This window comes from Pristis pectinata, chromosome 13 (genome assembly GCF_009764475.1).
Source record: "Pristis pectinata isolate sPriPec2 chromosome 13, sPriPec2.1.pri, whole genome shotgun sequence".
Lineage (NCBI taxonomy): Eukaryota > Metazoa > Chordata > Chondrichthyes > Rhinopristiformes > Pristidae > Pristis > Pristis pectinata.
Window position 1 is genome coordinate 9422125 of NC_067417.1, and position 12583 is coordinate 9434707.

The 12583-nt window shown below is 44.6% G+C and overlaps 1 protein-coding gene across 1 annotated transcript in view; it reads left to right on the plus strand.

The window, feature by feature from the left end:
- The window catches only part of LOC127577312 (synaptic vesicle membrane protein VAT-1 homolog-like), a 147692-nt gene that overhangs the window by 26633 nt on the left and 108476 nt on the right, over positions 1–12583 (plus strand). The window contains exon 3 of the mRNA XM_052028417.1: positions 975–1190. Coding sequence (XP_051884377.1) covers positions 975–1190 — 216 coding nt within the window. The remainder of the gene's footprint in view (positions 1–974; positions 1191–12583) is intronic.

The window sequence follows — 12583 nt, forward strand, 5'->3', positions numbered from 1 at the left end:
TTTGATGAGACTTTAAATATCTCCACTCTCATGTAACAGGTGGTACTTGAGAAGGATAGTGCTGTCCTCCTTGATGTCTTGAGCATTACTACAATCAGGGAGGAGGTACAGGAGCCTGAAGACCCACACTCAATGCTTCAGGAACAGCTTCTTCCCCTCCACCATTGGATTTCTGAATGGTCCATGAACCCATGAACACTACCTCGTTACTCCCCTTTTATTGCACTGTTTATTTATTTTTGTAATTTATAGTAATTTTATGTCTTTGCACTGTACCGCCACCGCAGAACAACAAATTTCACGACATATCAGTCAGTGATAATAACTCTGCTTCTGATTATTTCTCTTTCCGCCTGCGTCCAATCACAGTTCATTTGATCATTATCTCTTTGCTGCTTGTGCGAATATCCTATGTGCAATTTGATTGCCACATTTCCTACTTTACAACTTAATTGGGCTGAATAGTGGTTGAGAAAATTATAGATTCATAGAGTTATACAGCATGGAAACAGGCCCTTCGGTCCAACTCGTCCATGCCAACGAAGATTCTTGTCAACTCTAATCCCATTCACCTGCATTTGGCCCATATCCCTCTAAACCCTTCCCATCCGTGTACCTGTCCAAATTTCTTTTAAACGTTGCAATTGTACCTGCCTCTACTGGCAGCTCGTTCCATATACCCTCTACCCTCTGTGTGAACAACGTGCCCCTCAGATCTCTTTAGAGGTTCTATCTTAAAAGGTGCTGTATAAAATGGGTGTTTCTGTGTTGCCGTATATCATTGCCAATCCTTGTGCTCACTGAGGGTGGAATGTTGCGTCAGTAGGAGTCGGTGGAAACGAAAGGTAAATGTTTGAGGAGTGCGAGTAAGTGTGAAGAGATGCGGGCACGCTTGCGGTTCCATTGGAGGGTAACAGAGGTCTCGTGTTGCTGTCAGCTCTCCTGGTTGTTAACTCTTTTTCCCCTGTTTTCAGATCGGAGACAGGGTCATGGCCTTTGTCAATTACAGTGCCTGGGGCGAGGTGGTCTGCACTCCGATGGAGTTTGTCTTCAAGATCCCGGACGACATGGGGTTTGCGGAGGCAGCAGCCTTCCCCATGAACTTTGTGACTGCCTACATGATGTTGTTTGAGGTGGCGAACCTTCGGCAAGGAATGTCGGTGCTGGTGCATTCAGCTGGTGGAGGAGTGGTAATTATTTTCTATTTTATTTGCGCTCTTATCCCATTTGTGCTGCCATTCAATCCCTCGCTGTCTATGGTTCTGACTTGGCTTAGTAGTGTAAAATAGGATCAATCAATACAAATGCCCATTGTACTCCATTTGCAAATATCACTTCCGTCGCCCCAAATGTAGTGAACATCAGGAGGTAAGTGTATCTGGGAACTGCATTAAACCAAAAAGCCAGAAGCACTCCTGCAGAATCAAAACTGATTGGTGGGTACCGCGAGAGTATCTCCACATCTTGATTCTGGTCCCACAGAGAGTTGGAGTCACACAGCACAGAAACAGACCCTTTGACCAAACATGTCTGTGCCAACTGTTGCTCCCATTGACACATCCCACTTACCTGCATTTGCAGAAAGTGGCTGGAATATGGACGCACAACCTGAGGAGGTGGTGGAGGCAGAGACTCTCACAACACTTAAGAAGCATCTGGACAAGCACTTGAATGGAAAGCGACGGACCTGATGTCAAGGTCGGGTTTATTGTCCTATGCACAAGTACCTGTATGCACAGGTGCAGTGTGTCCATATGCCGACCATAAATTACATCACAGTTAATCCCTACATCCAGAGCAACCCTGGTGGGATAGCATCATGGTTTTGGTGGACTATAATGTAATGGCAGTAGGTCATGATAAAAGCTTAAGCTGAGGATTTGAGAATAAATATGAAGATGATGATGCCTACCTTGCTGAGAATTTCAAATATTTGTTTTTATTAGTATTTTGCTTTTTGTTTTTAAACCTTGGAGTTCAGATATCATTTGGACAACAGCATTTAATGCATCCTTCCAGAAATCTTGTACTTTTTTTTAGCCTTGTGAGCCTGTTACCTCAGTATAGAAACACTGACCACTTTGCACTACAATGGATTTTTTGTCATTCTGATGGTGTTCTTTCTTGTATAATTTTGTAAAATTTATGTTTAATTTGTGGTTTCCTTGTGAATTTTGTGTCTCTGATGCCATGTGCCTGTGATGCTGCTGCAAGTAAGTTTTTCATTTCACCTGTGCACACATGTACTTGTGCATAAGACAATAAACTGACTTTGACATCAGGTCCGTCGCTTTCCATTCAAGTGCTTGTCCAAATGCTTCTTAAACGTTGTGAGAGTCTCTGCCTCCACCACCCCCTCAGGTTGTGCATCCATATTCCAACCACTCTCCGTACCAGAAGTCAATAAGTCTAAACATGGCAGGACTCGTAGCAGTATGGAGGAACAGAGGGATCTTGGGCTCCACATCCCTCAAGGTTGCCGCGCAGGTCGATAGAGTTGTTAAGAAGGCGTATGGAGGGTTGGCCTTCACCGGTTGGGGTATTGAGTTCAAAAGCCACGAGGTGATGTTGCAGCTCTATAGAACTCAGGTTAGACCACACTTGGAGTATTGTGTTCAGTTCTGGTCACCTCATTATAGGAAGGATGTGGAAGCTTTAGAGAGGGTGCAGAGGAGATTTACCAGGATGCTGCCTGGATTGGAGAGCATGTCTTATGAGGATAGGGTTGAGTGAGTTCGGGCTATTCTCTTCGGAGAGAAGGAGGATGAGAGGTGACTTGATAGAGGTGTACAAGATGATAAGAGGCATAGATCGAGTGGACAGTCAGAGACTTTTTCCCAGGGTGACAATGGCTAACACGAGGGGGCATAATTTTAAGGTGATTGGAGAAAGATATAAGGGGGATGTCAGAAGTAAATTTTTTACACAGAAAGTGGTGGGTGTGTGGATCACACTGCCAGCAGAGGTTGTGGGGGCATTTCAGAGACTCTTAGATAGCCACATGAATGATAGAGAAATGGGAGGGAAGGGATAATATTTAGGAGGGAAGGGTTAGGTAGATATTAGAGCAGGATAAAATGTCGGCACAACATTGTGGGCCAAAGGGCCTGTGCTGTGCTGTAGTGTTCTGTGTTCTATGGTAAGTTGTTGAGCAGTGCATTGCATTTGATCTCTGAACTTGTCTTCCACCGAGGAAAATGACTTTCAGTGCTAGTTGCTGTGCGGCAGGTTATGTGTATCAAGAAATAATCCTCTCATGCATTCCTCCACCATGTTTATCTGTGCCATCTTTATAATGGATAGAAAACTGTGTGCAATGTAAATCACCAACAAGTTTTCTGAGTGTATGGAACTCTTTACTGGGAGAGCTAAAGGATGGTTGTTAACTCAAAGATGATTCCAGGGATGAAGACTTTCAATAATATTGGAGAGACTGGGAAAACTGGAATTGTACTCCTTAGAGCAGAGAAGCTTGATGGCTCATTAAATAAACATGTTTAAAACTGGAAGAGTATTTATATTTGCTCTTCTTATGACAAACTGTTTCCAGTGACAGCAGATAACTGGCAAAAGAACCTGAGGGGGAGATGAGAATTCTTTTTCCCTGCGGTGTGTTGATGTGGTCTGTATAGACTGGTGGAAACAGAGTTTAATATCAAAAGGGAATTGGACAAATGCTTGAATAGAAGATATTTGCAGATATTGGGAGAAAGAGCAGGGCCTGTGTGACCAGTTCGATAAGTCCTTCAAAGATCCAGGAGAAGCAAGATGGCTTGAATGGTTTCTTAAAATGCAAGAATCTAGTGCCTAGAAATGCATCTACAGTACACAGCAGTATGTTGCACTTTGCCTTAAATTATGTCCCAAAGGAGTCAATGGAATTGAAGTTAGCTGAATTTCAGAGGCAGACTGCACTGCACTTTGTACTCTCCAACAGAACCAAGCTGAATTGAAATACCATGAAGATATTTTATTCTTCAGATCATGCATTTAAAAATATGCAGCGTGAGAGGTTTGAATTTAAATTGGTAAATTGGTTTATTATTGTCACATGTACCAAGATACAGTGGAATAACTTTGTTTTGCATGCTATCCATACAGATCATTTCATTACAACAGTGCATTGAGGTAGTTCAAGGGAAAACAACAACAGAATGCAGTGTTACAGTTGTAGAGAAAGTACAATGCAGTCAGATAATAAGGTGCAAGGCCATAACAAGGTAGATTGTGAGGTCAAGATGCCTTGATCTTTCCTCGCTGCTGGTTTTGAAGCTCCAAACAGGTCACCTTACTATAGGAAGGATGTCGAGGCTTTAGAGAGGGTGCTGAGGAGGTTTACTAGGATGCTGCCTGGATTAGAGGGCATGTGCTATCAGGAGAGGCTGGACAAACTTGGGCTCTTTTCTCTGGAGCGATGGAGGCTGAGGCGAGATCTGTTGGAAGTGTATAAAATTATGAGGGGCATAGATAGGGTGGACAAGCAATATCTTTTTCCCATTACTGAGCGATCCAATACCAGAGGGCATGCATTTAAGGTGAGAGGGGGTAGGTTCAGAACAGACATGAGGGTTACGTTTTTTACTGAGAGAGTGGTGGATGCCTGGAATGCGTTGCCTGATAGGGTGGTGGAGGCAAATTCATTGGGGGCTTTTAAGAGGGGCTTGGATGGGCACATGAATGAGAGGAAAATGGAGGGATATGGGCGTTCTGTAGGCAGGAGGGATTAGCTATGTCGGCACAACATTGTAGGCCGAAGGGCCTGTTCTGTGCTGTACTGTTCTTTGTTCTATGTTCAAACTGAAGGTGGGGGGGATGGTATTAGTTCCTGGGCTGCTGTCATCCACAAGCAGTAAACTGACAGCTGCACAGAAAAGAGAACTGATAAAAGAAATGGAAACACCATATAGAATCACTTGAGTCTTCCACTGTGTGATTGACACATGAAGAGTGTTGTATTCTGTGTTTGGTGTTGCTCATCAGTCTGTGGTGTATAATACTGCCATTGCATGCTGATGTCCAACATTAAAATTACTTAAGCAGAAAAGGTGACCAATAGATGAAAAGAAAATCTCTGTTCATCAACCCATATCCCTTTGGTTCTATTTAATATTGATGGAGATAGATTTTCATCACAAACACAGACATTTCATGAGCAGGGGTTTACCTTTGACTTGCGTTTCCATTCTTGTTCCCAGCTTGGTCTCTGTATCATCCTATGTAAGTAACTCAGTTAAATCCCTTCTGGTTCACTTGGGTCCTCTGGGGAAGTAACCAACCCTGTTTGATCTGCTTGGAACACCAGTTCCACTCAAGTGTCATCGACTCTAAATTGCTGATTGAAATGCCCTAGCAACCCACTCAGTGTCAAGTAACGACAAGCCTTGTGAGCAACACCCACACTCTGAGAATGAATAATAATTTATTTTTAAGAAAAGACATGACAGAATAAAACATCTTTGCCTCCTTGTAGCCAGGCACTGACTTCTTTTATTTACTGGGTGATTGAGTGAGAGGCAGACGATACAACACGTACCGTCTGCTGACTGGCCGGGAGGAAGCTGTGCATGGTTTGGGATTGTGCCGAGGTTGACTTTGTTGACTTTGCTTTGTGTCCATCATTGTAAAGATCAATGACTTTGGATGGACGCCAGAAGCAGAAGATCACTTTTCACCCTCATTTATGATAATAGATGTTGGTGAGGCCCAACTGAAGTATTCAGTCTTGATCACCCTGCTGTAGGAAAAATGCCATTAAGCTGGAAAGAGTACAGAAAAGAATTACGAGAAAAAAAACTACTCTCTCTACACACACGACTGTGTGGCTAAGCACGGCTCAAATGCCACCTTCAAATTTACCGACAACAATACTCTTATTGGAGGAATCACAGGTGGCGATGAGACAGCTTACCCAAGCGAGATAGGTCACCTGGTTGAGTGGTGCTGCAACAACAACCTCTCGCTCAACGTCGGCAAAACTAAAGAGCTGATTGTTGACTTCAGGAAGGGGAAGGGGGGGGTGAACATGCGCCAGTCTACATTGGGGGATTGGCGGTAGAGAGAGTGAGCGGTTTTAAATTCCTGGGCGTTAACATATTGGATGATCTGTCCTGGGCCCAGCATATAGATGCAATCATAATGAAAGTGCAACAGTGTCTTTACTTTCTTGGGTGGTTAAGGAGGTTTGACTTCTCACCGAACACTCTAACAACTTCTACAGATATAGTGTTGAATGTATCCTGACTGGTTGCATCATGGCCTGGTACGGCAATTCAAATGCACAGGAATGTAAGAAGCTGCAGAGAGTAGTGGACTCTGCCCAAAACATCACAGGAACATCCCTCCCCGCCATCGGTAGTATCCAGAGGAGGTGCTGCCTCACAAAGATAACATCTATCATCAAAGATCCCCACCATCCAGGCCACGCCATCTTCTCACAGCTACCATCAGGCAGGAGCTACAGAAGCCTGAAGTCCCACACCACTAGGTTCAAGAACAGCTACTTCCCTTCAACCATTTGGTTCTTGAACCAACTTGCACAACCCTAATCACTACAGTTTAGCAACACTGTGATCACTTTGCACTAAAATTGACTTTATTTTTGTTCTAATTGTGTTCTTTGTCAAAATTGTGCATTATTTATGTTTTTCTTGTGAATGCTGCTTATGATGCCCTATGCCTGTGATGCTGCTGCAAGTAAGTTTTTCATTGCACCTGTGCTCACATGTACTTGTGCATATGACAATAATCTTGACTGACTTTGAGGATGTTGCCGGGACTTAAGGGACTGAGTTATAGGGAGAGATTGGGCAGGCTAGGACTTTATTCCTTGGAGTGTAGGAGACTGAGAGGTGACCTTATAGAGGTGTATAAGATCATGAGGGGTATAGATAGGGTGACTGCGCACAGGGTTGGGGAATCAAGAAATAGAGGGCATAGGTTTAAGGCGAGAGGGGAGAGATTTAATAGGAACCTGGGAGGCAACTTTTTCCACACGGGTTGGTACGTATATGGAATGAGCTGCCAGAGGCAGTGGCTGAGACAGGTACAAAAACAACATTTAAAATACATTTGGACAGGTATATGGATAGGAAAAACACTCTGATGCTGGAGGAACTCAGCAGGCCGGGCAGCATCCGTGGAGAAAAGCAGGTGGTCATACGAGAGAAACAAAGGACTGCAGATGCTGGAATCTAGATGAAAAACACTATGAAGCTGGAGGTTTAGAGGGATTGGGATCAAAAGCAGGTAAATGGGACTAGCTTAGATGGGCATCTTGGTCAGTATGGACAAGTTGTGCCTAGGGGCCTGTTTCCGTGCTGTGACTCTGTGACTATATATGGGGCAAGAACCCACTTAATCTGAGGAAGGATTGTTTGGTGCAGCATTGAGACAAAGCACAACTTTTGCCAAGCTGCTTGTTTGAAGGAAGACCCAAACCACAAAGCTCAAACCCAAACCTGCTGCATGATTTGCTCAGATCTGTATGTGACAGGCAACTTCTACAATTGAAAGGACAGCTTCACGTCTCCATCCTCAACTACCGGGATGATCCTTTGAAATCGTCAGATCAGTCTGGGATTTTTGAGTGGTCTCGAGGCTTTCAAAAATCCTCAGTTAATTTGTCTGAAGCTACCAAACCCGTTAGCTGGACAGATGATGCCTTACTCGGTAACAGCATAAAATGAAGACATAATAGATAACTGTAATATCGTTAAGCTAGGTCATTAATTGTTCATAGCCAAGATTTAATGCCTGGCACTCGTTGCTCATGAGAAGGTGCTGGTGACAGGCTTTATTGAACGACTGCAGTCTGTAGGCAGTCCCCAGGTTGGGACAGGGTTCTCTTCCTGAGAACTGCTCGTAATCTGAACTGTTTGCAAATCGAAAATGAACAACAGCAGTGCATAGGAGCAGATCACAGGAACGGCCGTGACACGCGCGGGAAGAGCAGCTGCCAGCCGGCCTCACTGACTCAGTGAGTGAGCGAGTGGGTCTGCTCAGTGCTCTCAGCTCTGCTTGGCTCCACCCAGCACCACCCCCCCCCCCCCCCCCGATTGTTGCGATTCGAGGGGGGTGGGGAGGGGAGGGAAGGCGCACGGAAATGCCCCATTCCCACCCAGCAGAAGACACCTGCAGCCCCGCAGCAGCTGGCAAATCCATCCCACCGGTCTCCCAAAAGCTGGCTCGTATGTGTGGGATGTCCATAAGTCGGGCATTTGTAACCTGGGGAGCACCTGTATGTGGTGAAAGTGCCCTCACAGTGCGTAATGTTTCAGTACAACTGAATGGTTTCTACCATCACTTCAGAGGGCAATTAAGAGTCAACCACAGTACCATGGCTCTGGGGTCACATGTAGGCCAGTGTTACGGACTCAGTGAAAGTCCCTTTAAGATAGAGAGTGTGTGTGTATGTGTATGTGGGGCGTGCTTACGTCAATAGAAGATAAAGGACGTAATGACGTTGTTGAAGAAGTTAGAAGGAGAGAGAGAGAGAGAAGGGAGAGAGACACCAACCTGCTAGTTTTCTCTATCGATGGATGAGAAACAATAACTGTGTCTGCCACTGAAATCCATGTATGGAAGTTGGAAGTAAACCGGTGGAGTTCACTTTGTTGCTGACCTGTAGAAGGAAACAGGTATTTGTATGTGGACGACCACGATTCGGATGCTTTTCGGGGTGAGGAAGTCACTACCGAGTAAACACTGGAGTGTCGTTTGGGTTCCATCGTGGAACATTTGGATTTCGTATTTACTCTCTCTATGTTTCTCTACGTCTACGTCTTATCTTCAGACAACGGTGGTTGTTGAAGAAGCCCTTGCTCACGTTTCACCTTATGGCTTGCGGAACTGAACTTTAAGAACCATTCCGGAACTGGGAGTTTTGGACTTTGCCACACACACACACACACGAAGAGTTTAGTTTTGGGGTTAACGTTCAAGGTTTAACATTTTTGAATTCTAACATACTAACATTTTTACTTTTATTTTACGTATTATCATAAGTAGTAATTAATAAAATAGTTCTTAACACTGAATCATGCTCAGTGTATTTCTTTTGTTGCTGGTTCGTGACAGCCAGAAGGGATAAACATTTCCTTCCCTAAAGGATATAAGATAAGGCATGTACATCGAAACACACAGTGAAATGCATCTTTTGCATAGAGCGTTCTGGGGGCAGCCCGCAAGTGTCGCCATGCTTCCAGTGCCAACATAGCATGCCCACAACTTCCTAACCCGTACGTCTTTGGAATGTGGGAGGAAACCGGAGCACCCGGAGGAAACCCACGCAGACACGGGGAGAACGTACAAACTCCTTACAGACAGCGGCCGGAATTGAACCCGAGTCGCTGGCGCTGTAAAGTGTTACGCTAACCGCTACACTGCCGTGCCTGCCTGTCAGTGAACTAGATGAGATTTTCCAACCATCTGGTTCTTGGTCACCACAATCATACTAGTTTGTTATCCAATGTATGTTTATTTAATTGAAATTAAATTTTACAGTTGCTATGAAGGAGTTTAAGGCCTCTAGCTGAGGTCAAGAGGTCAAAAGATCATGTGACCATGTATAAAGATAGAGTTATACAGCACAGAAACAGGCCCTTCGGCCCAACTCGTCCATGCCGACCAAGGTGTCTTCCTCAGCTGGTTCCACTTGCCTGCATTTGGCCCATTTCCCTCAAAACGTTTCTTGTCCATGTACCTGTCCAAGTGTCTTAAGTGTTGAAATTGTACCCGCCTCTACCACCTTCTCTGGCAGCTTGTTCCATATACCCACCACCCTCTGAGAAAGGGTATCAGAACTCTAAATTAGGATCCCACTAGCTTGAGCGGCCTGAGTAGCTGCCTGTTCTAATCATGCCTGAGCTCTGGCAGTAGCATGATATGGGTGATCTGTCTCCAAGTGTTCAGATAGCTGAACACTTAGCCTGACCACCACATTATTGGAACGACAGCTGAAATTATACCCCTGTCCTTATCTGCCAGAGGATCAAAATTCCATCTGCAGCGCCAGATATGACTCAGCCAGTGGGAATACTCTGAGCCTGGAGGTTGTGGGTTCGAACCCCTCTCCAGAAACTGAAACCATCTAATGCTTTCTCAGCAATGCACTTGAGGGGGAGCCGTTATTTGACCAGGCTCCATCTGTCCTGTCAGGTAGATGCAAAAGACTTGAGGGGTCCTTTTAAGATGAGATTTCTTTATTAGTCACATGTACGTCGAAACACACAGTGAAATGCACCTTTGATGTGAGCAGGGGACTTTTTCCCCAGTGTCCTGGCCAACATTTATCTCCTAACTGGCATTATTAAACAAGAGTAATTGCCTCAAAATTCATACTTGGTGGTGTTAAATCCTGTAAATGATCGGGTCAGCACAATGTGCAATGTTTGCAAAAAATCGGAATCAGGTTTATTATCGCTGACATATGTTGTGAAATTTGTTGTTTTGTGGCAGCAAGACATAAAGACATGAAAAAATTACCATAAGTTACAAAAATAAATAAACAATGCAAAAGAGGAATAGCGAGGTGGTGTTCATGGGTTCATGGACCGTTCAGAAATCTGATGGCGGAGGGGAAGAAGCTGTTCCTGAAACGTTGAGTGTGGTCACTGGAGTTAAAATTTGGAGGGACAGAACCACACTTTGATGCTGCTACCTCACAGGACTGTTACGACATAAAAGGAGACCATTCAGCCATGACTGCCGGTCAACAAAGAGCCACCCAGCTTGATCCCACTGTCCAGCACAGGATGTATAGCTCTCCAGGTTACATTGAGTGCAACTGACTAGAGATGAATTTTTGGTCAAGAATTTAGTTAGATTGTTCCCTACATTACAACGGTGGCTAGACTTCAGAAGTATTCTCTTGACTGTTAAGCACTTTGGGATATCCTGAAAAGGATTTGATGGTTGCTGTATAAATGCAAAGGATTTCAGTTATTCTTGGGATCTTTCTGTGCATAATTTGGCTGCCACATTTCCTGCAACATTAGAGCAGCTAATTTGGCAGTAAAACTATTTGGGACATCTTGAGATTTTGAAGGTCATTGTACAAATTCCTTAATGAATTAAAGTTCATGCATAAATGTGTGCAACTTTAATTTGTAATTAAAAAAAAATATAAAATGCTGGAAACACTCAGCCAGTCAGATGGCTTTTGTGAAAAGAGAAACAGAGTTAATGCTTCAGGTTGAAAACTCTTTGTCAGACCTGGGAAAGGCAGACGATAAGTTAGGCAGAGGGTGTGTTGGGGAGGGGTGGACAGGACAAAGAGAATATTGCAGAGGCCTGGGTTGCCGTGGTGATAAGCTATTGATGAAACCATCTGGTTGATAGGTCAGGGAGAGAGAACACATATAAAGGGGCATACAAACATTGTGAAATGCAGAGCTGTAAGAAATGCCTAACTGGACAGGGTTTCGACCCGAAACACCGACAATTCCTTTCCTATCACGGATGCAGCTCCACCCGCTGAGTTCCTCCAGCAGATTGCTTCCAGCATCTGCAGTCTCTTGTGTCTCCAGGTTATGCTCTTAGACGTTCTGATGGATGACCTGCAGCACAGCTGCCCAGTTCTGACACGGACTTTTGTTACTGTCAGACTCCCTGGTAACTCTGTCCCCTTGATTGCTTTCAGCTAATGTATTGGTATTGGTTTATTATTGTCACTTGTACGGAGGTACAGTGAAAAACTTGTCTTGCACACCGATCGTACAGGTCAATTCATTACACAGTGCAGTGACATTGAGTCAGTACAGAGTGCATTGAGGTAGTACAGGTAAAAACAATAACAGTACAGAGTAAAGTGTCACAGCTACAGAGGAAGTGAGGTGCAGGTAGACAATAAGGTGCAAGGGCACAACAAGGTAGATTGTGAGGCCAAGAGTCCATTTCATCGTATAAGAGAACCGTTCAATAGTCTTATCACCGTGAGATAGGAGCTGTCCTTGGTGGTATGTGCCCTCAGGCTACTGTATCTTCTGCTTGAAGGGAGAAGAGAGAAGAGAGAATGACCCGGGTGGGTGGGGTCTTTGATTATGCTGGCTGCTTCACCAAGGCAGCGAGAGGTAAAGACAGAGTCCATGGAGAGGAGGCTGACTTCCGTGATGCGCTGGGCTGCGTCCACAACTGTCTGCAGTTTCTTGCGGTCCTGGGCAGATCAGTTGTCATACCAAGCCGTGATGCATCCAGGTAGGATGCTTTCTATGGTGCATCCATAAAAGTTGGTGAGAGTCAAAGGGGACATACCGAATTTCTTTAGCCTTCTGAGGAAGTAGAGGTGCTAGTGAGCTTTCTTGGCCGTGGTGTCTACGTGATTTGACCAGGACAGTCTATTGGTGATGTTCACTCCTAGGAGCTTGAAGCTCTCAACCCTCTCGACCTCAGTACTTTTGATGTAGACAGGTGCATGTAGCAATAGTGGTGCATTAGTTGACAATGTCCCTGCACTAGAGAAAGGTGAATCAGGTAAGGATGACTATCTAATCACCACTGCTGGCTGATATGCATTCCGGCTGCTAACTTCCCTGGATCATATACGATCAAATGTTTTTCCATTTACCTCGAGTGTCTCAGTACTCCA